The following is a 27,011-nucleotide window of genomic DNA, read 5'->3' on the forward strand; positions in this document are numbered from 1 at the left end:
ATAATTAAGGAAAGGAAATTTAAATCATAGTGAGGCTACTTTTAGTAATTGAAAAGACACCTATGTCACTGCCAATCTGACACCTACTAAGGTGCCTCATCAACTCAATAGGTAGGACGAGTGGCCCACTTAAGTCAATTCTAACGTCCGATGCTCCGTACTAATTTAGGGGAATCTTTGTCGAACAGTTGTGGAACTCACTCGTACTTTTGTTAACCCGAGGTTGATTCTGAATTCTTGACATCTCGGACCACAGTAACAATAAAAAGCATACTTAATTTATGTTGGATCGCAGTGCAGTGCAGTGCAGTGCTGTTTGGCTTTACTGGATACTTTTTGTCATATCCGTGACAAGTCGAATCCTTCAAGTGTGATAACGATGATTTAGGGACCTTCTGATACTGCATATGCTTCTTTCCCTGGCGTGCGTATACAAAATTAACTATAGATATATTCTATTTCTTTTCTTGAAAAATGTCTAACTACAGAGTACAAACAAAACAGCAAGAAGAGAAACTTGAAACTCTTGAACTGACTGTTTGATTGATGATTGACAAACACATATAAAAGCTTCAGTGGTCTTATCAAAAAGAAATATTTTGGAGAGTCCAGAGATTAATTTTTCCTATGCAAGCATATTTATAAATTGAAGGTCTGAATAATACATGACATTGTACCTCAGTTGATCTTCTCCTCTGAGGGGCTTTGAGCCCAAAGAGCTCTCCAAACGATGGAACCAGATAGAAGACGCTCTGTTGCCCACCCTGCTGACTTCAACTGCAGTCGAGAAAACTAGTTCTTACGAGCATTTCGAGAAAAGACTTAAACTGTAGTTTCTTCTGGTATTCCAGTTGATGATGAGTTGTGCCGTAGAGAGTGATTTGGTTTTGAGCTGTACCTTTGCGATGAAATCATGGTAATGTTCTTCCATCCAAAGGCGGCTTTCTGTATGGAGAGATTTGGCTTTGCCGGTTAGGTTTGCGAGGATAAGAGCATGGAAGAAGGACCGCAATATATCAGCTGATGTTGCCTCTTTATGGTTGATGACCCGGATGACTCCTTTCCTCTCCATCAATAAGTAGTTCACTGGAATAAGCATGAAACAACCAAATGCATAGCTGAACAAAAAAAAAAAGACAAAACAATTTGAAATCCTGCTGAAAACTAAAGTTACACCTTTCTTGTAGTGGGAACTTGCAGTTCCTGAGAGCTCCATCCTGTATTAAATCAAGTCTAATATGAGTTTGTACTCACACAGAATGAGTGGACCAAAAATGGAAGATCTTGATCATCTTGTTACGATGATCATTTGTAGTCCCTTTTTCCATCAAAGAATTTTGGAAAGTATAACTGTGGGGAAACAATCGAATATGCCTTACCGGTAAATACTTAGATGAACTTACATATCGGAATGGCTGAGAGTCGAAGCTTTAACACCCAAGTGAATGCAGTGGTGCAGCGGCTTCGCGTTACCTGGCCTTTGCCAGGTGGTCCAAACAGGAAATATGTGCTCCCTCCTTGAAACCTCTCGTGGAGAAAGCACTGGTAAAGTATACAAGCATATGGTAAAACAGAGCTTCTAAGACCTGTACGAGGATATAAATTAGGTGCCAGAGCAAAGGATATTATTAAGTACGATCACAGCGATCAAGTGTCAAAGAAGATGAAGGTGCAGAATATACTGTTTCTGATTTAGGTCTTTAGCCCTTAAGAGTTTGTGATGGTTTTACCTGGTGTCAGAATATTGAACCAAACCATAGGTTCATAAATTGAATTATTCTAAGTTATGAAGACCAAACATACGGTAGAATGGTATGGTCATTGAACATAAAGCACAGAAAGCAAGATTGTAACTCAGGTCTGCTTATACTGCACCATTCATATGAAGAAATCAAATTGCTACCTGTTCTGTTCTGCATGTAATATTGCAGCAGAATTGAGCTTCTTTCACTGTTCAATGTTGATAAGGAAAGGCAACTAACAGCCTTGTAGTTTGCTGAAAATATACAGAATGCAATGAGAATTATCATATTAAGCATAAACAAACTGGAATATCATGGTGGAAATAGTGGCTGAAAGTCGGTTTCTAGTGCCAAATGTCAGCTGTAATCTTCATATATTCATGTCCATGAATGTTGTTGGTGACATTAACCTATTCATTTGTGCAAATTAAAAGACTATTCAGCCAAAGAGTTTATCCTACCATCAGAGCATAAATACAAGAAAAATGACAGAAGTCGATCGTTCCTCTGCAAGATATGAAGCACATTTGGTGCTGGCTTGAACCATTCAGGTCAGTACTGAGTTGATAGTTTAAAACAAGAAAGAAACCAAGCCTAACCAACTTGGTATGTCAAACTCAGAGCATCCATCCTACTGGGTCTGCTATGTGTACACATGTTGAATTAGTAATTCAGGCTCAACAAAATTAAGGGTCATGTATCCATCAGCCGAGTCATGACACTAGCAGCAGTATAAGTACTTAAGTTCTAAGTAGCATGCACAAAAAATCCTAAACATAATTGGTTATGCTTACAAATTTTAATTTGTTGTCATGAATTTATAAAGGCCTGAAAATTGCAGGTGTCACTCACCATATATGTGGAACATGGTGAGAGACAAAAAGGAAAGCCATATAGCCACAGGATTCCCCATTGTGATATGAGCTAGCAGCATTCCCAGAGCCATTCCAACCATTGTTGCAACTGTTTCTTGACTACCTTCCTGTCAAAATTGAAAATAGAAACAATTAGCATATGCTTGTAACTATTGTTTGGCATGAGATATGAAATAATGATTTGGTGACATAGTACCTTTGCGGAAATATCTGCTGCGTTATTCTGTAGTGCGAAATGTTGAGTTAATGCTGCTCTAGTTGCTCCGCCAGCAACACCAGCTATGCAGGTAAACAAAGAAAACTTTATTGGCATAAAGAAGTTACTCAGCTATATGAAGCTCAGTTATCTCTAGTTACAACCAGAATGTTTCCTTGGTCGAGTTTAAAGACGATGCTACAAATAACTAAATTAGTTTAATAAAAAATAACTATAAGAAAGCTAAGGCTTCATAAAGAGGCATAATTGAATATTCAGAGAAAACAGCATATGGTTGTGGAATTCATGTGTTAAATACACATTAACTAACCTCAGAAAAGATTCAAGATGTAACCAAACTACCTTAAAACACAAAGTCATTGAAGTATTATTACATAACATCCACTAGATGAAAGCTCCAGAAAAATCCAAATTGAAGCACCAACCTGATGATACTGGCTGTTAATCAAGAACAGTAAAACCAATCTGGAACTACATGGATATATCACGAAAATCATAATGCACTTCATCATAAGCATTTTTCAGGATCATCACAATAAAAGAAAATTCATTCTCAATAAATAACCAATTAATTGTGGAAATAGAACAGTAGACATCACAATTGGACTCTACTTTCAGTGGAGGCCTAGCTGAAGTTAATGTACCAAGTTTTGCTTACAAAGTCACACTTAGTGATTCTCTAATGATTACCAACACGGCATTCACTGCCATGTGAAGCATATATATGTGTGAAGTTACTTCAGGCCATAATCACATTAGGATTCAGAAGCAAATAATTCTTAGAAACACGGTACTGCCTGCAAGTATTATGTCGATGGAGATTGTTGTGAACTTACTGAATGATCTTGACAAGCTCCCCAAGCATACTATTACAATGAAGGCTGATGGCCATAGAGGAGACACAAGATCCATCAGCATTCCTGCGATTCAAGTATCAAAAATGCAAATTAATCTTTATAGCTAAACCAGAAAGAAGAAAAGAGACCTCTAGGTTTGTTGATAAGTTCAGACAATTCATGAAAACTGCTAAAAAGATCATAAATGATTTCTTGCAGGCAAAGACCTTGATATGTTGCAAGTCAAAACATCTAGAAAAGACTGATTTTAATAAGCGAGACCATTGAGCGTACTAAAGTATTTGCTTGAATTAGTTCAAAAAATTAATAGTTGTCACAGTGTTAAGTTGTAATCATAGATTGACCACATTTAAGTTTTGACTTATGACATAAAGCAAGGTTAGGTATAGTACTTTACCTGTAAATGCATCATCTTCATAATATATAACATTAAATTAGATAAATACCTGTAAATGCATCATCTTCATAACATATAACAACAAACTTACCAAGATCGTTCATGAAATCTGCAACTAAACGCCACATCTTTGCACTGCTGTCAAGGTTAGAACCCTGAAAAACGATACAGAACAACAGTTTCCTGAAAATAAATGCTTGTCTATAACATAGCATGGAATACAGACATCAAAGTGCTGCTTGAGTTCTTGGTGGAAATATTATTTTTTCAAAATAAGTATCATATACATGTGAAGGAAAAGCCACAAAGCAAGTTACAAGATTTTTACAATATCTGCTAGAACATATAGTTTTACCTGATAGAATGTGAACAAAATGCCTCCAAGCATCCCAGTGAAGTCCCTCAAAAACCACTGTCAAAGTCTTCCATTCAACAGAATGTTACTTACAAGAGCAAAATATAAAATCAAAAGCAAAACAGCTTAAGCCTCTTACCAAATTAGACAACAACATACAACATGGAATATTTAAAAAAACTACTTAATAGAACATAATGTTTTCTTTTACCCTTTTTTTTTTTTGAGAAGGGATGCAAGGCACAGCAACATAGGCCACAAGGCCTTAGAAAGTCGGCCTAAATCACAATTTCTCTGGGATACATTAGCAAGAAATTGTCAAACAAATCACAACCTTCAACTAGACAACCAGGCCTTTTGACTTTTAGTAAGTCCTTTTTTCAAGTTTTGTATTAGCTTGGAACACGCTGCACTTGTTAGAGATTTCATGTCAGGTTCAATGTTTATCGTATAATTATGCCAATTCTCCTATTGAACTTACTCTAGGAAAAGATGGATGCATCACATGATATTACAATGTTCGAGTTCTGACAACGATCAACTGTGAGTCATTTCAGAAGTGTTTGATGAAACATGAGATTCAAATGCACTTTGTACTCTTACAACCATGCCTTTTGCCCTCAATCTTTTTATTACCAAAAGCAAAATGATAGCAAAAGACATAAACCTATCATAAACATCTAACATATATCACTTATCTTCTTTTAGCAAAAGACAAAAACAAAGTCAAAGCCAAAACCCACCCATATGTATACCCCACAATCCAAAATACGCGTCCTGAATATCCATGTCATATTATTGTTTTTTATGGCTACCACCAACTTATAGTGAAGGAAGTACCTGTCTCCTTTTTCTTTCCAGCAAGCCAACATACTGGGCCATTACTAAGACCAATACTCAAGTGAAAATTGCATGCTTGACAGATGATGAAATTTCAAGTGACTAAAGGAACAATTTCTTGCTTTATGTTGAATCAAACACCAAAGAATCTAACTTAGAGAGAGAAAAGTACCAAAGAATCTAACTTAGAGAGAGAAAAGTACCTGAAAAGTGGCACCAATGACCGTAGCAGATTTTTCACCAACACCAATAGCACTCAAAAGAGCCTAATGAAAGTTGAATAAACCAAATTAGTCATGATGTCAACTTATCTGATCTTACAAAAGAAAATAGAGTACACAAACTTACTTGGGTAGAAAGCATGGAGCGTATGTAAGTTGAGAGTCCCTATCAGATATTATCATTGTTAATCAGCACAAAAATGACAAATTTATTAATGCAGTGTCAAAGCCTCTGTTCTTACCTGCAAGGAGTCCCATACTTGGAAAGGAACATAATCGGGAGTCACACTGCCTGGGAATCCCTGTTATAAGAATATTTTCATGGTTTAGAAAAGAACACACCATGCACCACCTAAACGAATTTAAATTTATTTTCAAGCCAATCATCTAAAGCCCCCAAATCCCATAGTAAAAATGATATCTCCAAATTTCCCATTATTTCCTCCAAAATATCCTCCTCCTCACCCTATACGATAGAAAACGACCAAGTTCTATGCTTGAGGCTGCTCAAGTTCGACTTATAACTCCTCAGAACGATTCCATAAGACACCGAAAAAATTGTTGATACAAATATCACCTTTCGTATATATTAGGGGATAATTCGATAAGCAAGCTGATGTAGCAGTGGGCCTTGATATCACCTTCTATTTCAAGGGCCTTTAGCAAAAGGAAAGCTAAGGGAAGGGGGAAAACAGATTTTGGCAACGTTCTGATGGAATCAAAGACCAATTATACCTCGGGGATGAACGCCTCAAGAATCTTCCTGCCCAGATCGTCCCATCGGCTTCCCGATCTGAAAGAAACAACCGGCGAAAGGAGGGAACCAATCAGTACCCAAAGAGAACATGAGCAAGGCGATAAACATGTGCTTTGTGATAGGGATCAATGGAGGGGAAAAGGAAACATTAATATGGATTCACCTGTAGAGAGTGAGATGGGAGCGATCGGCGGTGAGGATAGCGGTGCGGGAGAGCTTGGTAGAGGACGATCCCCTCCACTCCTCCACCGTGACCGATGGCGCAGTGCTAGTGGAAGAGGAGGGGGAAGACGAAGGAGAGGCCGGCGCTCCATTGCCTCCCTCCATGGCGGCTCTGCTCAGTTCGGATCGTTGATTTGCGCCTCTTGCGAGGGTCTATCCTCTTTGATTCATCGCCGGCGAATCCCTTAGCTAACTACTTGAACCGATCCGGGACACAACCGCACACCTCGACGACGTGCGCTGTAACTCGGGTCGGGTTCGGATTAAACGTGCTCGACCTGATCCTATCAGCGGTGTGGTGATTCTGGTTGTTTTTTATCACCGTCCAGATCAAGATGGACGTTAGTGATTACAGGAGTCGCACACCTTGATGGCCTGCGCTTCAACTTGGGCCGGCTTCGGTTTAAACACGCTCGACCCGATCCGATCACAGGGCCGGCATTCACCGCAAATTCCCGAAGAAGAAAGACATTCCACACACACACACACACACACACATATATATATATATGTATATATATATATATAACAAATTAATTTTATATGTACAAGTCTTCAATATTTGTTGGTTGTTGCGTTAGAGGCCACGTCAGCCGTGACGATCGCATCGTTTTCCGATCTGAATCGCGTCTCTCGTCTTTCGTTATACGTTCCTCTCTCCGTCCGACCGCTGGCAACGAAATCGTTCTCTCCACGATTCCTCTTTTGCTCCCTCTCAGGTGAAGACTCCCGTCTCTTCTCTTGCTCTCTTCGATTTGCTTCGGCCTCTGTTGTTGATGTTTGATCTTTTTGCTTTCGGAGGACGCCGAACCCTATTTGTGAGCGAGTTTTCGTGTTCTTATTTGTTTACTGTTTGCTTGAATTCTTTCTTTTATTGTTCTTTTGGCATTGGGTATGTTTGTTGAGTGAGATCATTAGTTCGAACTTGGAAGGTTGCAATAGGCTGTGAAGAGAAAACCCGTTCAGTTTGTTTGATTGTTCGCTCATTAAATTGAGAACCATGTTAATCTCAGCAGTCAGACTAAGAGAATTCCAGCGATAAACAAAGGGTCTGCTTGGTAATGTAAAAATTGGGCTAGGAATGGGAATGAGAATCGTTGATTCTCATGGTTAGTATTTGGATTTTGATCATCTCATTCTGTTCCAATTATCTTTAAAAGCCAGAATCCAACCGGAATCTGGTTCGTTGTTTACATCTAAAAAGTAATATACTTAACGTAAACTGAAATAAAACCATAAAATAATACAAATTTATAATATATCATAACATATTATATAACTCAAATAATATAACACAAACAACTATATATTTAGAAATTATGATTATAAAATGTATAAAATTCAGTAATATGAAATAGTAAACAAAATATGAAGTAGTAGACAATGTAGTATTGATGAATATTACCAATTTATTTAAAAGAAAATAATAATCAATAATTATTATAAGCATATAAAATAATAAATAAAGGATAAATATTGTAACAAAAAATTTAAAAGAAATCGGTCACTCCGATTCCAATTGTACATAATTAGTCTATTTGATTCTAATTTTAGAGAAACTCGGATTCGATTCCGACAACCAACCAAAAGCCACCTGAGATCAAAGGATTGAAGAAACTAAGACATTGATTAGTGAAGTTTGTGTACCTCAAGAAATCAATCAATCCTGGCAAAAACAAGAGATAAAATTGCTGGTAACTTTCTGGATTTGTTTCACAGCTTATTGAATGATGGATATATGATGTACCTTTCTTTGTTTTAGCTTTCAGCATCTTAATGGTCTTTGTAGTGCTAGAACTTCAATTTCCACAGATTTGAAATTTCATAAATATTTATCTTGACGTAGCTAAGAACCCCTGTTATTATCTGGGTTATAAGTGCATTCTGAGATGGCCTTCAAAAATCTTGCCAAGAAATGTGTGTACATTTTATATAGCTCATTGCACTCACTTTGTTTCTTGCCTAACATAATGTCGTTACTCTTTAGCCTGCAGGAAGCTTGATGGCTGGGTTGGTTAGTGCACATGTCAATCCTGTTTGCCAATCCTACAATATCTGCCGGTCTCCTCTTGTCCGATCTACCTTTTTGCAGATACCAGAAATGGCAATTAAACATCCTGTAGCTGTCATGAAACATCTTAAGCCTCTCTCTGTTGTGGCCTCATCGCTGCAACCCCCGAAGAGCATTTCTACTGCTCAGTTTAGCAACACTATACCTTCTGAAGGTTGTCCCTGAGAACTATTTGGATGTCCAGTGTCATACTTTTTTTTTGGCTAAAATAGTAAGATATGCATTACTTAGGGAAATGGGTACAAAATTTACCCCTTAAGTCAGAGTGGGCAAGCTGTAGAAACTGAGAGGTCCACTCCACTCTTCGAAAAGCATAGTCTCTCAATCAGGGCATGGTTAGCCAACCAATTGGCTAACCTGTTCCCCTTTCTATACACATGGCATATGGAATTACCATCGAAAGAACTTAACAAAGATTGAATGTGTCATTCATTTTGACATTGCAGTTTTACCTTACTAGAAAATTTTCAAACATAGTGCAGAGGTGCTCAACTTCTGGCGCAGTGTTGATGCTGTGTGCTTTGATGTGGATAGCACTGTTTGTCTGGATGAGGGTATTGATGAACTTGCTGACTTCTGTGGTGCTGGCAAAGCTGTTGCAGAGTGGACAACAAAGTAATTACCCTTATTTGATGAGTTCAAATGCACCAGGAAAATAATTCTTATTTCCCATCTTTCTATGATACTTCAGGGCTATGAGTGGATCTGTACCATTTGAGGAAGCTTTAGCTGCTAGACTTTCTTTATTTAATCCTTCACTGTCACAGGTTAAGGATTTTTTAGAGAAGAGACCTCCCAGGTAATGCTGCTTCTTTTTATTGTTATATCAAATGTAGATAGATTTTGGTGTTTCCAATTTTGTTTACAGATCCCCAACACAAATTATCAGCGACAAGTTCTGTCAAGTTGTCTTCTCTTAGTGGATATTTTATAGATAAAGATTCTTAATATGGTTTTTGTTTGTGTATTTCTAGATATTCTACAAACTAGTTGATAGATAATAATTACAAGCTCAAAACTCCTCTTTTTTTTTTATTCTTGGTTCTTGATAATTTGATCTATGAGTTGCACAATCTTATGCTAATTAGGCAGAGCCTTACAATAACAACAACCATATGCGGTAATATCCCAACTTGTACAATCTTTTTTTATCTTTAAGCACATGAATACACACATGCCTCTGTTGGTGCCAACAGATACATCTTATCCTTGTTCCTGTCCTTATAATCAATGTGTAGGATTTCTCCTGGCATTGCTGAACTTACCAAAAAGCTGATGGCTCAAAACATCGACGTGTACCTTATATCTGGTGGCTTCCGTCAAATGATTAATGTATGTATCTCAACTAGTTACATCTGACTTTTTTCTGTCATTTCCATTACCATATCTTGGGAATCATCATGCACTTAAAAAAAATAAAATTATTTGTTTCGGTACTACCTTTGGGTTAAATCTTAACCAAACTGATTTTGGGTTTAGGAGTCTTGTCTGACAAATTTACATATTACTATTGATTTGTGTGTTGAATTTTTTTTCTGTGTGGATGGATCAAGTATGGTCATGTAATGTTAGTTTCATACAAGGTTCGCAATATCGTACCGTACCGGTATTTCGATCTGGGCTCGGTATCGGTACGATACGGTATACTGTACACTACTACAGTGCTACAGTACAATGCTACAGTGCTATAGTGCCTCGGACCGGTAACAGTCGGTCCACGTACCGAAAACTTGTCGTACCGGGCGGTACGGCTCGGTACGGCAGACCCTGATTTCATATTTGTTTTCTATGTGGTTGAATAAGTGTGGTCATATCAAGTATGACCGAGGATATTATTTTTTATAGTTCAGCACTACATAGATTTGATTCAGTGTAGGACTTATTTTGATGATAAAGTTGGATACTTAGGTGACTTTTTGAGTCTGAGTGTATATAGGTCTGTGATCCCGGAGAGGAGTTGGTTACATATTTTATAAATTTCTTTGTGACCCACCTTTCCTCAAACCGTCAAGGGATGTATGGCCGCAGGGAAGGGGAAGGAGTAAAAGATGGCGGCATCGATGAAAAGATGTTAAATTGTTCAAAAAATCTTGTTTCTCTTTCATTTATTTCGACTAAGAAAATCATGTTTCCTTTCCACTGATATCTCATACCTTGCATAAAGGTATATGAAGTATCTTTAATTGTGATGTATCTTCCAACAGTTGATGAATCTATGATTTGGTAACAGTTCATATATAGAAGAAAAATAAGATGTTTCTGCTAAGTTTATGATCTATCCTATTTGAGATCTTTGAAATTATCATGAAAAAGAGGGATGGCCTAGAACTAGAAATTGAATTCTCGTGGTTCTTGAAGAGTTGTTTATGCACAGTGTAATTTTTCCGGTGTACAGGTTGGGTTTTACTAGATTAGAGTAATAGGCCCAAAGTAGTTATTGTGTGAGTGGTAGTCCTTGTTAATGTTCTCTTACGTCTGATGGCAACTTCTTTTTATTTTCTTTGATCTCACACAGAAATAAGGTCACAACTTAGGCCCATTTGGGTCTTGCCCCAAAAGGAGTACTCATATGGTGCATCATGGGAGTGACTCATATACATACGTGATGTGAACAATATCGTTTTTATTTTCTCAGAATATTGGATAAGAAGATAAGCCATGAGTATATTGGTTGTAATCTGATTTGTTTGAGTTTGTTGGATTTGATGCCAAAGATAAGCCAAGAGCATCATGCTGAAGATTGCTACTTTTTGTGAAGCCTGTGGCTTTGCAGCTTGGAATCCCTCTTGAGAACATCTTTGCAAATCAATTACTATTTGGGAGTTCTGGTGAGTTTGTTGGATTTGATAGCAAAGAACCTACTTCAAGAAGTGGTGGAAAAGCAACAGCTGTACAACAGATAAGAAAGGTATTGCAATTACTATGTGACATGATAAAACTCTACATTAAATGTTGCTTAATTAATTTCTTGTATCAGACAAATGTCGCTTAATTTGCATTTCTTGTATTGGATGCAGGTCCATGATTACAAGGCATTGGTTATGATCGGAGATGGTGCAACAGATCTTGAGGTAGCAGAGTCATTTGATTTAAATAAATTTTTTAATCATTAGTAGTTTTCTATGCTATGCCGTTGTTCTTTTAGATTGAATTTGATAACTATTTTACAAAACCCATACACAAGTCACGAATTTATATTAGTCTTAATCTGGCAGCTGGGAAAATTACTTTACATGAGATTGGTGATGGAATTTAAGATACCAATCATTACATAAAACAGAGAGATGCAAATTAGATCCCATCAATTAACTTATATTGTGACAGCTCAAATATTTGTAATTGAACCATATGCTGAGTTTAAATTAACCTTACACAATAATATAAGTGAATCAAGGAGGGTTTGAGGGTTTAGTTGCTCAGCAAGATAAGATGCTTTCTTAAAGCATAATCTTTTATTCTAACATAAATCAAATCATTCGGTAATGATTATGATTCTCTGAGATAAGATTATTATCATCTAATTTCTTTTTATTATGTTCCTGAATTCTCTCCAGTGAGAACACCTTTGGTGGGCTTTCATTGCTTACACAAATAGGTGTATAAAATTGATCAAAGTGAACAAGTTCTCTTATCAATTAAAAGAAGTTGGGTGGAGAATGAGATTAAATATCCAGCTCATGATTCTTGCATGGTTCAGACTACATTAGATGCTGAAGGTAATCAATCTAAACCAAACAAATTATTTCAAAAGGTCCTGAACTATTAGTTACCGTCACCTATCTTTAGGTGTTTCTGTAGTATAGAGGACCTGGAAAGTTAAAAAAAATGGCAATCATTTTGGTGCTTTTACTCCATTTCAAATTGACATTCAGAGTAGTAAGCTTTTCTCATCTCTCTCTTTCCTTCCGAGTTGTTCTGAAGGCAAAGAAACCAGGTGGTGCCGACTTATTTATATGCTTCGCCGGGGTTCAGATGCGAGAAGCAGTTGCAGCAAAAGCTGATTGGCTTGTCTTTAACTTTGAAGAATTATTGACCTCCATGTCATAGTATTTGCTTTGCGAGGTCACCTTTTTTTTTTTTCTGGTCCTGTTTGAAATATTGTTTTATCTGCGCTGCTTTCTCATGTCAAATAGTTGTCTTTATTTGATTATTGATGGCCTCTGATGTGTTATTTTTGAGGGATAATGAATGCAGCTAGGCTGTGCATGATGAGTTGAATGCATGTCTTGCTTTGCTTCTTGGTTGATACAAACCATGTTAGTTGGCATAGAACACAACAGACATTGCATGCTGTTGTTAAGTTGTTGTCAAATTTCAAATCTTTCTTTTCTTTTTTATTCCCTTTTATGTTTTCAGAAAGAAGAGTTTTTTTTGTTCTTTTGGAATGGAAGGATTAGGTTTAACTACTTTTGTCACTAGTTCATTATAACAAAAATACCTGGTGCATGCTTAAATTTTACTGGGATATGCTGGGATGATGCTTAAATTTTGCTTCGAACCCGCATGCACAAGAAACCTTTGGAGTGCGTCCGAGGGGTCTTTGATGTTTGATCTGTTGTCGACCTGCACAAAATCGAGTAAGGTTCTTGATATGGTGAATGGAGTAGGTATGATGGATAAATTGTGAATCATTTCGATTACTATGGTCTTAGTGAATCTTTTATGATTGATCAAATTAAAAAGAATGTTTTTAACATATTTTATATTCATATAATGTCCAGTTGATTGGGGGCCTCAGCCTCCTCCTTATGTTGATTTGATTGTCATATGTCAAACCTTAGTTGAGGATAAATATTTTCATCTTCAGGATCAAATATCATTTTCATCACTTATTATTTAAAAATAAAGAAATAATTAATTTTATTTTAATCCTTTCACATGCTAACACTGTCCTTAGCTGTACATTTAAAATTTCCATAATGTGAACTTTGGAATGCATCACTTGTTTATTTATTCTTAATAATATAAAACGGTACTGGTTTTCGATAAATTATCGAAATCGATCGCCCATTAACACGAATCAAAATGATACGTCGTGGTTGCGAGCACGCATGCATTCGACGCACGAAAGCTCGAAAACACATTCATCACCGTTTGATCTAAGATGGACGGCAGACATCAGATGGCCCATGTGGGACCCAAAAAATGAACGCCGACTCTTGCAGACACGTCAACTCGTTACCCGGACGGTTGCTCCCGTTAAAAGTGCACGTAAAGAGGAGACCACTTGGGACCCACGTATGTACCCCGTCGCTGTCTCGTAAGGTAACGGATTGGGTGGGGGGTACGTCTATATACGATTAGGTGCTCTCTTTCTCTCCCTCAACAGCGGAAGAACGAATCGCTTTCCGGTTTAGATTCTTCCCTTCCTCTCGCGCATTGCGAACCTCCAATTGCCGCTCGGATCGCAGAAGAAAGGGCGGTACTAAACCCTAGCCCTAGGACGCAAACGATCTCCTACCACCTGCGGAAGGTTGGGGAACTGCGTGCCCTTCCCTCTCGACCGGTTCGTCCATCTCAGTCGCTGAATCTTTTTATGATGAATTATCTCCATTTCTCGAGGAGATTTTTTAGCATCTCAGTTCTTGTTTTTTGATTTTGCATTTTCTTTTGATCCGTTTTTCTTGTGGTGTGGGTAAACCCTTATTCTCCTCTCGCACGCCATCTGTTCGACCGATGGCTCCATAGAATTTTCGTCAGCGACAGCCATGCTTGCAGCTGCCCTTTTGTTGTCTGCACCGAGCGATGCCACTTCTATGGAACCAAATTTTGAGATTCACTATGAAGAGTTGAAACCCTTAACCATATCAGGGGTTTGATTTTGAGAAAAATAGATCGAAGTGCGACCAAGGTCTTTACTGCCTTTGTTGTGGAATCTGATCGTCACTCTGTTAATTTTTGCTAGTAAATATCATAAAAGAACATTCTTTTGTTGTGTTATATTAATTTTATTTCCTCCGCCTTTTCTGATTTCTTTTTTGTTGAACTTATGACAGTCGCAATGAGCCGCCCTTCGATGACACCGCAAAAGAGGGCACAACCTGACTCACAAAGTCAACCTCCTGCTCTACCTGAAAATGAGCGGATTCTCTATGAATTGATCAAAAGCAGAAAGAACATGGGGATTTGGACAGCTGACATGAAAAAAGAAACAGGTCTTCAGAATATTGTTGTTACTAAGGCTCTCAAATCACTCCAGAACAAGAACCTCATAAAAGATGTTGTTAATGTTCACAATAAGGCAAGAAAAATTTTCATGGCTGTAGAGTTTGAACCATCAAAGGAAGTATCTGGTGGTTCATGGTATTCAGAAGGAAGCCTTGATACGGAGTTCATTAATATTTTGAGGAAGATGTGCTTGAAGCACATTGAAGAGCTCAAGGTTGCGACCATCGAAGATATCTGGAAATCCATTTCAGCCTCAGGAGTACTGAAGGTGGCGTGTACCATGCAGCAGGTGCTGGAGATTGTGCGTGCATTGGCTTTGGACAAGGAGATTGAGGAATTGAAGAGCACTGGAGTAGGTGAGTTCTCTACGGTTCAAACTGGAAAGGTGTGCTACAGGAGTTTGAGAGGTAGAGAAGCTCCCAGAGTTGGTCACTTATCGTCGATTCCTTGTGGAGTGTGTCCGCGGATAAGCGAGTGCACGCCTGATGGTGTTATATCACCAAAGACCTGTGTGTATTACAACAAATGGCTCAAACTGGAGTTCTAGATTCAAACTGGTTGTTGAGGTTGTTGTCTACACTGTCATCCAAAACTTTGATAAGGTCTTTCTTTCCTCCTTTTTTCCCTTGTGTTTGCTACAGATTCACCTTTTTAGCCTATGTTTACATAACCTCAGTTTCATTTTTCTGCCATTTTCTTTTCCGAAGAATGGATAGTTGACTCGAAAAGCTTCATAAGATCATACCATTCTATACTGTGGTAAATCTCTTCAGCCTAGTTGGTTTAGGCCTTGATTCCTGATGGTAAGGTCTTGATTTGAAATCTGCTTTCGTCAAATTACTTTTATTCACAATCTTGAGCCTTGGTAGCACTGCAATAAGGAAATGATGATGCATGTACAGGGACATATTGCAAATTGTGTAGCTTATGTTGGACTGTCCCAGTCAAGATAAGGAAATAATGATGCATGGAATTGGCTTGGTTCATAAAACCTAGAAAGAGAATGTAAACTGAGGATAACAATCTATTGACATAGAAAGAGAATGTAACTAGGCATTACAAAGAAAGCTTAGACTATCTGGTCATTTCCAATGCTTTCCATTTTATTGGAAGTGGAAACACCCACTGCACAAGTGTGCATAGAATATCTGGAGTGAATGCAATTTATCATCTCTTGCAGCCAATGCCAGATGACCAATCAACTTGCACAGAAGCTAAACATGATCAAACAAGCTAAGGTTAGTATAGACTAGTTCTGTCCTGATCAAAGAATCCTTTGTTTTTGTTTGCACTCAATTGGCCACCGGCAACAGCAATCTATTCTGCCCCAAGAAGAAGGTTATCTGACAAAAGCAACTATGCACACAGAATGACAGAAGAATTTACTGACTGGTGCTAAGATTTCAAGGAGGAAGTCACAGATTCACCCAAGTATTCCTACCTATGGAATATGACTGCTCCTGAAAAATGCTTGTGAATGGTGAGTTGTGTTTCCCGGTTAAAAGAAGTCCTGAATTGTCATTCCTTGGACAGCTTTCTTGACCCTGTTCTCTTCCTTCTGCCTATGTTAGAGGCGTTGTACTAGAGAGGTTCAAGAAAGCTGTTGAAGGGAATGGTTGTGCAATGCGCTATATCTTTCTAAGCTGAAAGGTGTGTATGTTGTATCCATTTGTTCTGTTAAATGTTGTCATAAAAGTGGTTTCATTGTGTGTGTGGGAAATAGTTGTTTACATTTGTTACAATTATAATGATTTAATATTTTTAGAATTTTGAATATTCTATAATAAATCATAAGTAATCATATTTTAGGTCAATTACATGTTTTGATTCATTAAATATCATGTTTTGATTTTTGCAAACCGTCCAATATGATGCACGGGCGGCGGAGATTCGACAGTAGTAGGTAAGATACACCAGTGGGGTGTGGGGTTGTGAGAAAAGAAAAAAGAATAAAATTAAAATTAAAAATATTATGAATAATAAAATAATTTTAGAAGTTCCAAAAACACGAGCTGATGGCGTTCGAGTGTAGCATTCCCGATAGCACTTTAGCTCCGTGCTCCCGCTCGCAACACTTCCTTTAGGGTTTCGGAAGTGTTTCCCTTTTGTTACCGACCCACGTAATTGGCGACTTCTAAAAACCCTTCTTCTGGTTAGTGCTGCTGCGCCCCAATTTTGCAGACACCGGAACACAATGTGGCGACCCCCACGCCCGCCGCCCCTCCGCTACTTCCTCCGCCGCGTCCTCCCTGGTCCCTCCCCCTCCCGTTCCCGTTCCCTTTCCCTTTCCCATTCCCCACTCCCGCCTTTCTGCCATCCGATCCCTCTTCCATTCTTTCCCTCGACCATCCGATCCTTCTCCTCCTCCTCCTCCTCAGCATCCGCCGTCGCCTACTCGGACCTTGCCCGCTCCATCTCCGCCGATCTCGTCAAGCTCTCCTCCCCGGCCGATCCTTCTTCCTCTGTCCTCGACCTGCCCGGTCACTTTTCCCTTCACTTCTCTGATGTCCGCTTCAACACCCGGCTTCTTGCTGAGGTCCTCGACCTCTCCCGCGCCGCTGGCCGCTCCGCCGTCGACCTCTACCGCTGGATCGTCCGCCATCGCTCCTTCACCCCCTCCGATGAGTCCCTCTCTTTCCTCGTCCACTTCCTCGGCCGTCGCAATGACTTCAAGGCGGTCTACGATCTCTTCTCCGAGTTCCGTCGCGCAGTCGGCCCCCTCTCCTTCCGCGCAGCCCTCGACCGCCTCGTCCGCGCCGGCCGCGCCGCCGAAGCGCTCCGCTTCTTTGATGCCGCTCCTGCAGATCTCGGCATCCGCCGTGACCGCTCCGCCCTCTCCTCCCTGGTCGCCACCCTCACTGAACACGGATTTCCTGGCTATGCTGAGCGTGCGGTGAAGCGCTACGCCAACGAGGTCTTCCCAGACGAGGAGATCTGTACTGCTTTGATCCGGGGGTGGTGCGCTGCCGGAAAGCTTGAGGAGGCCCGCCGGCTTATGGGAGAAATCCTCCGGGGAGGGTTTGAGCTCGGAACACCTGCCTATAATGCGATCTTGGATTGTGTTTGTCGGCTTTGCCGGAAGAAGGACCCACTTCGACTGCAGCCAGAGGCTGAGAAGATTCTCTTCGAGATGGAATCATCCGGTATCCCTCGTGATGCCGAGACCTTCCGCGTGCTCATCACCAATCTGTGTAAGATCCGGAAGACTGAGGATGCCTTGAAACTGTTTAGGAAAATGAGCGGATGGGGGTGCTCAGCTGATGCAGAGACCTACTTAACCCTCATCCGGAGCTTGTTTCAGGCTGCTCGGGTATCCGAGGGGGATGAGATGGTTGGATGGATGCGGTCGGCTGGTTTCGGGGATAAGCTTGACAGGAAAGCCTACTATGGATTTATCAAGATCTTGTGTGGAATCGAACGGGTGGAGCATGCAGTGAAGGTGTTTCGGTTGATGAAAGGATATGGTCATGCTCCTGGGGTTAAGACTTATAGTTTGTTGATAGAGAAGTTGGCTATGCACAATCAGTCTGACAGGGCAAATGCCCTCTTTAGTGAGGCAGTGGCACGTGGGGTGCCGGTGACACCTAAGGTATATAAAGTTGATAAGAGGTTTGTGAAGGTGAAGGAGAAGAAGGTGAAGAAGAGGTTGACGTTACCAGAGAAGACGAAAATGAAAAGGAGGCGGCTTAAAATGCTGAGATTGAGCTTCGTGAAGAAGCCGAAATTAATGCGGAAGATGACTTGATTTCACAAATGTGGTAAAGATGCTGTTTCATCTGTCCTTAACTTTATGTTGTTGACTACATTTAGCACATTTTTACGTGCTACAGTTCAGAAATTCCAGCCCAAATTTAGCACACCATTTTAGAATTTCAATAATAAGTCTCTCATCCTTGTGTCTTGTTCTTGGTAAATAGAGATTTAATGGATCATTATCTGCAAGATTATTGTATTGTGTAACTTCAGTTCAACGAAAGTTTTATCCAGTAGCATCTGCATAATTCTCGGTCTTCTATTGAGTTAGGAAATGATTATGTTATACATAGTGTCAAATGCAGGCTGTTGATACAGCATTTTGTTGTGCATCGTCACCTCTTTGCCAATGTTAAGTGATCAAAGACTTGGGAACTGACTAAGCTAGGCTTGATCAGACATTACCCTTTATGTTGTCAAGCTCCAAACAAATTAGGCATATGATAACCACAAGTCCACAAACATGAAATAAGGATTCTTGTGATAATATTGATTCTGAGCTGGATTTATGGATCCTTGTCTTTCAAAATTATTCAAGGAATTTGTCTAATATTGTTGTGAACTTATGCCCCTCCATACAATGTGATAATCAACTTATATAGGGGTTTCTCTCCTTTTTCAGTGGCATTGATTAGATGATAATCATTGACCTTAAAGAAGCCCTTTTCTTTTTATACTTGCTGATACTATTACACTGATCTTATTTCGATTGTTCAAAATCAACTTAACTGCCATGCTATTATTCTCATCATTCATTATATGTTTGTCACATGCATTTTAAGAATATGATTGTCCTTACCGCAATTTTTATGAGTCCCAGCAGAAAGCAACAGTAACACCATGTCCTAAAATTGAGATTAGTGTTAGGCATTGACAAGTGCTCTTTGACGATTCTTTTATGCGTATGTAGTTAGCTATCCTTCTTGCATTCATGTATATGCCAAAGTTGTAACTAAATCTTTAGCTCCTTAATTTCTTGATATCAAAAGAGGTTTCATTGTTGATCTTCCTATCATCATACCTTTTGCCATCATTTTTTGAAAAGCTCTTTTTACAATGTTTTTAGTTATACACTGTGGTCCTCAGTGTGTCAAAAATACTCTTTATTATTGACCTTCTGGCAAGGACCTTTGTTTTTTTAAAGATATGATTCTTTTTTATCATTGTATAAAGTTATAGTTATGTATAAAGTTATTTTTTTACAAATGGTAAATGATAAATATGGGATTCGAACCTAGAACCTTACGATAAACTGTCAAAGTTTTTACTAGCTAAATTAGTTGACAGCTTTGAATCATTTGTTGTTCTTTGTTTTAGATGTCATTTGGTAAACGTATATCTTATAATGAACCAAGATTCAGCAGAACAATTGTTCTGCTGTTTACTGTGAAATATATTGTCTAGTTATTTCCTAACAGGTTTTGTTGGTTTTCATGCCATATCTTTGTGATATCCCATGAATTTTCTCCACCAAATTTTCACCAGCGCAAAAGGTTGGTAGCCTCTCAAACAACTCTAGGTTCCACCAAATATCTACTATTGACTAAGAAAATTGTATTGATCCCAGCATTACCATATGGATCTAAGCATATTAGGAAACATGGTATATCTCTATGCTGCATTTTCATTCCTGGTTCTGAAGGCTTGTACTTACTGTTGTACTTTTGTTATACTTTTTTCTGCATTTAGGAAGATCTACTTCTGTTGTGCAATGCATATGTTCAAAACCTAATGCCCAGTTACAATGTATTTTTCTCCAAGTATTCTGTGGGGTAAACCATTTTTAAGAAATCGTTGCTACTGCTATATGGCCTGCCTACATGAAGCTATAGTTTATCTCCACTGGGAACACCTATGGTTTATTTGTTCTTGAACAACATTTCTGCTGTTGCACTTGTTTGCTGCTATCTTTTATGTTATTGTGACATTGTTATTAAATTTCTACAATATTGTTTAGAGTTATTCTTGATTCTAAATTAGGGTATTCAAACTTATGCATGTGTAGTTCAGTTTTTAGAGTAACTTTGTTGCAAAAAATTGGGTTTGTAAAGAACTTTTTAGTCCTTGATCCACTTTTTTGACATTATGTTTTGTCCAAGGTTGAAGTCGATTTATATGCCTAATGAAGTACAAAGAATAATTTTTGATAATTTATTTGATGATAATTTATATTAAAATGTAACTTGTTGTTTGATAAAAAAAAATTAGGTGTGTTTGAGAATGCATTTGAAATGTGCATATCGAGAGTCGTATATTTTAAATATGATTTCATGTATGTTAAGTTTTAAATTGTATTTGGTTTGGATGTTAATGTTATCTTAGCATTAGCACTTTAATTTTTTTTAAGATTTTAAATTATTTTATGATACTATTTAAAATCATAAAATTAACCCAGTGAAAAATTAGCATGAATTTTGTTTTTTATAATATGAAAATTTATATATTTTTTTAATTTTTAAAGATTATTTTATATTCATTAATATGATTTTATTTAGTTGTTTATTTATTTATTATATATCTAGGTATATGAAATTTATTTGTAAGATTATATTATATTTTATTTATTTAAAATAAAAAAATAGACATTTAATAAATATTTAAAATATAATTGATTTATTGTTTACTAAATACTATGCACAACTGTACATTTAACTTGAGATTTCTTCTTCAAATGCATATTAAAGAGATCAATATATTCTCATATATGATAAGTTTTTGTGTTTTTTTTTAGATTCTCCTTTGCTATTATTTTTTGTATTGATAGTTGAGTTGAGTCTAATTTGATTTTACTAGAATTTTGAAATGAAATATAAATAATAGTTTTTGATAATGTATTTGATGATAATTTATATTAAAATGTAACTCGATCTACAGTTGACTTTGTTTGACCAATTTAATCGTAAGGCGACAATTCGTTATCGATTTGTTTGAACTCTCTATTGAGAATCGATGTTGTCCATTTGATCATAAATCGAACTGTTGGCATCAAAATTAGAAAGATAAAAAGCAACAAAAGGGAGAATCATATTTCCCTCTCTCTCTCTCTCTCTTACCATAATGGAAGCGCATGTTAGGGATGTTTGTCCATTTCTATGGGACAATACTCACCTACTATGGAATTGGCCACACCAATCTATGGGACAATACTCACCTACTAATGACTCTACGTTCAGCTGTCATGCAATGGAATCAAATTCTACTTGCCCAATCAATCAACATCCATTCCCATACTCCCCCATTCCACACGTCTGTCCATTTCTTTCAGTGAAACCAAGCCAACTGCTGCTCTCTCTCTCTCTCTCTCTCTCTCTCTCTCTCTCCATCTCCTTCTCTATCTCATCCGGTGCAGCTGATTCCAGGAGACGTACACCTTCAGCTGTTCGTGTGCTGTAGCCCACCAAGTATGGTTTTGTTGGCCCTGAAACCATTTCAAACACTGGAGAACTAATAATTTACTTATGATACATAAAATGATGATTAATAAAGCCTCTTCAAGAAACTTAACACCATATATTATGGCCATATGAAGACAAGAAAACATTGGTTTCAATGCCAAGTCAAAGTCTCTCGAAATTACTCATGACAAAGACCACATATTTGAAGTTTCAAGGTATCATCTACACCCACACACACACACGGACGTGGCCCACATTGGGTCGAAAGTTCTCGAGTATAACAGTGGGTTGACTTTGATCGTTCGAGGTGGATTGCACGTCAGATAGATACTCTTGAAATCCAAATCAATGGACCCACCTGTTCAGCATGAACTCTTCCTACCTCATGTCTGCAGCCATCACATGATGTCCATAAGTTTGGCTTGCATCATCATCTTAATCATATAAAAAATGAATAAAAAAATAAAAAAATTTAATTATATATTATCTCTTATAATTAATCATTTTTAATATCTCCATCTTTACAATTTTTAAAATTATATTAGATAGTGAAACTTTCAGATTCATATATAAGATTAAAAAAATTATTGAAGTAATAGAATCAAATATTTTAATTTTATAAATATAATAATCTTAATATAATTTTTTTTAAAAAATAAGGATTGAGATATTAAAAATAATTAATTATAGAGAACAATCTATAATTAACTCTATTAATATTAATTAATTAATTAAGTTTTTGTTTTTTTTTTTCATCTTTTGGGGAAAGATAATATGGTGTAATAAAAGGCATAACCATCATTTCCAAAGATATTATTGGCAGAACAATTCAGGGTTGACTTGGAAGTCCTAAAACCAAGGATGACAGTTGGGATTTCGAATTGATTTGTCGAGAGCTCAGCCAAATCACTTAACACTTCCACGAGACCTTTTCTTCTTTCCCATTTGAATGATCCAAATAGGTCAGAGATGAGGAGGCTCTCTCGAGTCCGCACGCTTTACCCTCGAGCCAGGGGCGATTCGGTCTTCTTGGTGGACGGTGGTGGACTGTGGAAAGGTCGCTAATGTCTGCTTTGCAGCTATCTATATATATAGCACTCCTTCCGGGAATCGTCTCCCTCCCTCCCTCCCTCGCCATTGCTGCAGAGGAGAAGCTCCGATCGGCGAACGGGGATGGACCTGAGCTCCTCCATCTCCACAGTTAGGAGACACACGTCAAAGATTGCACCTTTGGCTTCTACCCCGGTGTTGTTTATACTCCTCTCGTCCCTCGCTTCGACGGCAGGTCAGTCCCCGCCTCTCCCCTCTCCGTCGAGCTTTCTCCATTCTTCTCAAGACATGTTCTTTTTGGATTAGAACCCCAATATTCGATTCAATTTTCTTGAGTTACGGGTCTTCAGAGTCATCTTCTGCTGGAGATTATCCCCTGTGTTTCGAGACGTCAGACGATTTGGGAAAGGGGAGATTTTTTTTTCCCCTTTGCGTCGCCTACGAGTCGACACTGAATAGAAACTCGGATCAGATTTATAACCTTTATCTGCAAAACTCTTATAAAATTGATGGTTTTGTTTTCATGATTAATGTCGATTTTATCCAAGTTTTAACCTATATTTGTTTGTCAAGAGATTCATATCTTGCAAGAGAAAGTAGTATTTCTAAGAGAGAAACAAAGAGTCCATTGCTTACACCATCGAGAAATTAGCCGTCGGTTTCAATGATTTGAGGCAGTTTGTATTCTTTTCCATGCTCATGGTGTAAAGAATGTGCTTCCCTCCACATATACTATATTTCTATGGAGTGTTTTGTTTTCCTATAAATTATCTGATTTCCGATGCTGTTCACTAATTCATGCTTCAAATTCTGCTTATGCAGAAGCTTACGATCCGCTAGACCCGAATGGGAACATAACAATCAAATGGGATGTTATGCAGTGGGCGCCAGACGGCTATGTTGTAAGTAAATCTTTGATGAAACTATGGGATGCCCAAATGACAACTCTATGCATGTCACCTAGCAAAAATGTTGTGTGTGAGTTGTAAGTTAAGACAGCTGAAAGATCGCAAATGTTCTACTTTTGTTTTCTTTCTGAGATTAATGTTTTGTGTGAGTTGTAAGTTAAGACAAATGCTATTTAAACTGCAGCAAATTGTTTGATCTGATTGATTCATCTTCTCTCAGGCCGTCGTTACAATATTCAATTTCCAGCAATATCGCCACATCCAGGCGCCTGGGTGGATGCTCGGATGGACATGGGCAAAGAAGGAGGTGATCTGGTCTATGGTAGGAGGGCAAGCTACCGAGCAGGGTGATTGCTCAAGGTTTAAAGGGAACATTCCACATTGCTGTAAGAAGGATCCATCCGTTGTTGATCTGCTTCCTGGAACTCCATACAACATGCAAATTGCCAACTGCTGCAAGGGGGGCATAATTAGTTCGTGGATTCAGGATCCCGCCAATGCCGCAAGTTCATTCCAGATCAGTGTGGGTGCAGCAGGCACAACCAACAAGACTGTCCGTGTGCCCAAAAACTTCACTCTGAAGTCTCCCGGCCCCGGGTATACATGTGGAGCTGCAAAGATTGTAAAACCTAGTAGGTTTGTCTCGCAAGATGGAAGAAGAACCACCCAAGCTCTGAGTAAGTTATGATTAAAACTTCTCAGGTTATTGGACTAATCATAACACAAATTAGCTTTTGGATTAGATATCAAGTTTCTGTTGCAAATAAAACTAGTGCAGCCAAAATTTCATTCATCTCATGCAGAAAACTTTGTTACGAGAAACAGATTGTCGGCTGCTTAGTGCTATTCCTGTCTGAATCTTTGGAAGTTTCATAAAAGCAGAATAAGCTCCACCCCCATATTTTTGGTGATTATTGGGAACATAGGACTAGCGGATATTAAGAATTGGATCTCAAGAAACTATTCTCCCTTTTTCTAAGCTTTTTTCGCTGTTTGGTTGCAGTGACATGGAACGTTACATGTACATACTCCCAGTTTCTTGCTCAGAAGACACCTACATGCTGTGTATCGCTTTCATCCTTTTACAATGATACGATTGTCAATTGCCCAACATGCTCCTGTGGATGCCAGAATAACATAACCCAACCGGGTAGCTGCGTGGAGTGAGTTTTGTGATAATTTTTCTTATATTTCCATTTGGTATATTTAGTTAATTCAGTGATGATAATTTCTTTCCTACTGCTACAGGGGAGATTCGCCGTATTTAGCTTCTGCAATCAACGGTCCTGGAAAAAGAAGTTTTACACCTTTGGTCCAGTGCACATCACATATGTGCCCAATAAGAGTGCACTGGCACATCAAACTTAACTACAGGGAGTATTGGCGCGTAAAGATTGCAATAACAAATTTCAATTACCGCATGAATTACACACAGTGGAACCTCGTCATCCAGCATCCCAACTTTGACAATCTCACTCAAATCTTCAGTTTCAATTACAATTCACTGACCCCATATGGAGGCATAAGTAAGTTATTATGATTCATTTTAGTTGTCACAGTTCAACATATTGCTGATACCTAAATGACCTTGCATGACAAGGAGACACCTTATCCTTTGGCTTTTACGTTAGAAGATGATCCTTTATTATTATTCATGATAACCTTTTGTTTTAGAAATTTGATGCGATAGCATCATAGACTATACTTGCAGTTCTTAATTTCTCTTTATTAGTGACATTTTAAGTAGGTTTTTTGGTATGCAGATGATACTGCAATGCTTTGGGGCATCAAATACTACAATGACTTGCTGATGCAGGCAGGACCCTCTGGAAATGTACAATCAGAACTTCTGTTCCAAAAGGATCCATCAGCCTTCACCTTCCAGAAAGGATGGGCTTTTCCGAGGCGAATATATTTCAACGGCGATAACTGTGTCATGCCGCCTCCAGATGCATATCCAAGGCTACCAAACGACAGCCCTCAACTCAAAGGGTCTTTATGTCTTCCGGTGATCATTCTTTGGGCCACTTTGACTTGGTTGCTGATTTATGTTCAATAGAACCTTGGGCTCCTCGAGAATTTCCGACTTATTTCTTCTCTCAACACATACCAGTGGAAAGTTGTCCGAAACAAGAAGAGGAGGATTTGCTCTCCTACAGAAGCAGTTTGGTCTGCAGTCCAAAAAAATTGCTTCTGCTGTAATGTAAATTAACTGTTTGGATTCCATTCATTCTTGCAAACTTTTGGCTTCTTGTAATTTACTTTTTGGTTTCTCAGATGTTTGCAAGAGAATGAAGTCCAGAACAATCTGTATCTAGTAAGATTCATAAAGAAGTGAACTGTTTGCTGCTGAAAAAGGTCTTTTTGTTCTTCCTTTAATCATTTCCTGCTTCTTGTCTCGATAAGCATGTCTCTCATCTGCAAAAGAATTAGTTGTTGAATTGTGTCATTTTGGTATTTTTAGGTCATAGATTGATGCATCAAAATGTCACATAGTGATTTTTTTAATGAAAAATATATATTACATTAAATAACGTATATGACACTTGAACACGAATCATTTGTGCTATACACTAAGAGATATGGATGTCTCAACAGAAATACTCTTTATATTTTTTATGTTTTCGTTAATAATGGGGGAATGATGAAAAACTTTCTATATTTGGCATGGCATTGCTCTTTCTGAGTAGAACTCGAGGCGTCTACCTATGGGCAAGCTTAATTGTCGTGACGTAAATCGTACCACGAAAATTCGTTGCTCCACATCGTTTCTTGCGGTTCTTGTCATGCTCGCGTTATAAGGTGTACCGTTGAGAGTACTTAAATTGTCGTGGCTTGAATCGTGGGTCTGAAACTTGGGTCTTTTTTGTGCCGTGATTCGTTCACAGCAGTGTTCTATTGCCAAGTCGTCGTCCGCTGCGGACTACAGACAGGAATCTGCAACCCAGGCAGCAGGGCGCGCGCGCGCGAGAGAGAGAGACGCCATGGCGCTTCTGCAAGTCCTTGGGCGGATCGAGAGCTTCCTGCGAGGAGAAATTGCGGCCGTCGGAGCGGCTCTCGGGATGGCCCTCGATCTGTTTGATTGTTTGAATCTTGAGAAGGAAAGGGCTGCGTTTTTTTAGCTCTAACAGTGTTGCTGCTCCTTGCAGACGTGTGATCTCTCACACCAAATCTTGGGTCGAT

General features: G+C 38.5%; 5 protein-coding genes across 11 annotated transcripts; 4 read left to right on the forward strand and 1 right to left on the reverse strand.

Annotated features, from left to right (window-relative positions):
* Positions 1–517: 517 nt before the first annotated feature.
* On the reverse strand, positions 518–6,722 carry LOC135598672 (protein root UVB sensitive 3-like). Of its 3 annotated transcripts, XM_065092842.1 has the most exons (15): positions 6,425–6,720; positions 6,240–6,297; positions 5,747–5,806; positions 5,632–5,670; positions 5,487–5,549; positions 4,444–4,500; positions 4,180–4,243; positions 3,671–3,754; positions 2,814–2,896; positions 2,595–2,724; positions 1,904–1,996; positions 1,404–1,542; positions 1,177–1,217; positions 899–1,086; positions 518–777 (listed from the first exon to the last, which is right to left on the reverse strand). In XM_065092842.1, exons 1-15 carry the CDS (start codon positions 6,586–6,588, stop codon positions 679–681), a joined length of 1,362 nt encoding a protein of 453 aa, XP_064948914.1. In that variant the 5' UTR covers positions 6,589–6,720; the 3' UTR covers positions 518–678. The 3 variants fall into 3 exon arrangements, with proteins under 3 accessions (XP_064948914.1, XP_064948920.1, XP_064948929.1); XM_065092848.1 differs by lacking the exon at positions 1,904–1,996; XM_065092857.1 differs by lacking the exon at positions 518–777 and having other exon boundaries at positions 987–1,086; positions 1,404–1,586; positions 6,425–6,722.
* A 327-nt stretch (positions 6,723–7,049) lies between these two features.
* LOC135598680 (phosphoserine phosphatase, chloroplastic-like) lies at positions 7,050–12,798 on the forward strand. 4 transcript variants are annotated; one of them, XR_010481668.1, is made up of 9 exons: positions 7,050–7,202; positions 8,471–8,708; positions 9,037–9,169; positions 9,246–9,353; positions 9,793–9,886; positions 11,313–11,462; positions 11,572–11,625; positions 12,109–12,270; positions 12,476–12,704. XR_010481668.1 is itself a non-coding variant. In XM_065092885.1 (9 exons), the coding sequence occupies exons 2-9, from the start codon at positions 8,486–8,488 to the stop codon at positions 12,599–12,601; spliced, it is 810 nt and encodes a 269-aa protein (XP_064948957.1). In that variant the 5' UTR covers positions 7,050–7,202; positions 8,471–8,485; the 3' UTR covers positions 12,602–12,798. The 4 variants fall into 4 exon arrangements, 3 of the variants coding, with proteins under 3 accessions (XP_064948957.1, XP_064948941.1, XP_064948949.1); XM_065092885.1 differs by lacking the exon at positions 12,109–12,270 and having other exon boundaries at positions 8,471–8,497; positions 8,576–8,708; positions 12,476–12,798; XM_065092869.1 differs by lacking the exon at positions 12,109–12,270 and having other exon boundaries at positions 12,476–12,798.
* Positions 12,799–13,869: 1,071 nt separating this feature from the next.
* Positions 13,870–15,414, forward strand: LOC135598699 (uncharacterized). Of its 2 annotated transcripts, XM_065092920.1 has the most exons (3): positions 13,870–14,060; positions 14,243–14,405; positions 14,551–15,414. In XM_065092920.1, the coding sequence occupies exon 3, from the start codon at positions 14,556–14,558 to the stop codon at positions 15,267–15,269; it is 714 nt and encodes a 237-aa protein (XP_064948992.1). In that variant the 5' UTR covers positions 13,870–14,060; positions 14,243–14,405; positions 14,551–14,555; the 3' UTR covers positions 15,270–15,414. The 2 variants fall into 2 exon arrangements, with proteins under 2 accessions (XP_064948992.1, XP_064948985.1); XM_065092913.1 differs by lacking the exon at positions 14,243–14,405.
* A 1,401-nt stretch (positions 15,415–16,815) lies between these two features.
* LOC103973350 (small ribosomal subunit protein mL104 (rPPR9)) lies at positions 16,816–18,723 on the forward strand. The gene has a single exon (XM_009387897.3). It carries the CDS (start codon positions 16,917–16,919, stop codon positions 18,465–18,467), a length of 1,551 nt encoding a protein of 516 aa, XP_009386172.2. The 5' UTR covers positions 16,816–16,916; the 3' UTR covers positions 18,468–18,723.
* Positions 18,724–22,972: 4,249 nt separating this feature from the next.
* On the forward strand, positions 22,973–26,179 carry LOC103973359 (COBRA-like protein 1). Its single transcript, XM_009387909.3, has 6 exons — positions 22,973–23,155; positions 23,743–23,822; positions 24,049–24,505; positions 24,832–24,991; positions 25,077–25,354; positions 25,592–26,179. The coding sequence occupies exons 1-6, from the start codon at positions 23,044–23,046 to the stop codon at positions 25,885–25,887; spliced, it is 1,383 nt and encodes a 460-aa protein (XP_009386184.2). The 5' UTR covers positions 22,973–23,043; the 3' UTR covers positions 25,888–26,179.
* Positions 26,180–27,011: the final 832 nt, after the last annotated feature.

Source organism: Musa acuminata, chromosome BXJ1-2, assembly GCF_036884655.1.
Source record: "Musa acuminata AAA Group cultivar baxijiao chromosome BXJ1-2, Cavendish_Baxijiao_AAA, whole genome shotgun sequence".
NCBI classification, from domain to species: domain Eukaryota; kingdom Viridiplantae; phylum Streptophyta; class Magnoliopsida; order Zingiberales; family Musaceae; genus Musa; species Musa acuminata.

What these genes read in the sequence shown, in the direction of transcription:
- LOC135598672 (XM_065092842.1), bottom strand. Translation starts at nt 6,588, where the DNA reads ATGGAGGGAGGCAATGGAGCGCCGGCCTCTCCTTCGTCTTCCCCCTCC. An exon ending in GAGCTTGTCAAGATCATTCA is followed by an intron (nt 2,897 to 3,670) that starts GTAAGTTCACAA and finishes TTACCTGCATAG; the next exon opens with CTGGTGTTGCTGGCGGAGCA. An exon ending in CACCATGTTCCACATATATG is followed by an intron (nt 1,997 to 2,594) that starts GTGAGTGACACC and finishes GTATATTTTCAG; the next exon opens with CAAACTACAAGGCTGTTAGT.
- LOC135598680 (XM_065092869.1), top strand. Translation starts at nt 8,486, where the DNA reads ATGGCTGGGTTGGTTAGTGCACATGTCAATCCTGTTTGCCAATCCTAC. An exon ending in TTAGAGAAGAGACCTCCCAG is followed by an intron (nt 9,354 to 9,792) that starts GTAATGCTGCTT and finishes ATCAATGTGTAG; the next exon opens with GATTTCTCCTGGCATTGCTG. An exon ending in ATGGTGCAACAGATCTTGAG is followed by an intron (nt 11,626 to 12,475) that starts GTAGCAGAGTCA and finishes GTTGTTCTGAAG; the next exon opens with GCAAAGAAACCAGGTGGTGC.
- LOC135598699 (XM_065092920.1), top strand. Translation starts at nt 14,556, where the DNA reads ATGAGCCGCCCTTCGATGACACCGCAAAAGAGGGCACAACCTGACTCA.
- LOC103973350 (XM_009387897.3), top strand. Translation starts at nt 16,917, where the DNA reads ATGTGGCGACCCCCACGCCCGCCGCCCCTCCGCTACTTCCTCCGCCGC.
- LOC103973359 (XM_009387909.3), top strand. Translation starts at nt 23,044, where the DNA reads ATGGACCTGAGCTCCTCCATCTCCACAGTTAGGAGACACACGTCAAAG. An exon ending in GTCCCTCGCTTCGACGGCAG is followed by an intron (nt 23,156 to 23,742) that starts GTCAGTCCCCGC and finishes CTGCTTATGCAG; the next exon opens with AAGCTTACGATCCGCTAGAC. An exon ending in GGGCGCCAGACGGCTATGTT is followed by an intron (nt 23,823 to 24,048) that starts GTAAGTAAATCT and finishes ATCTTCTCTCAG; the next exon opens with GCCGTCGTTACAATATTCAA.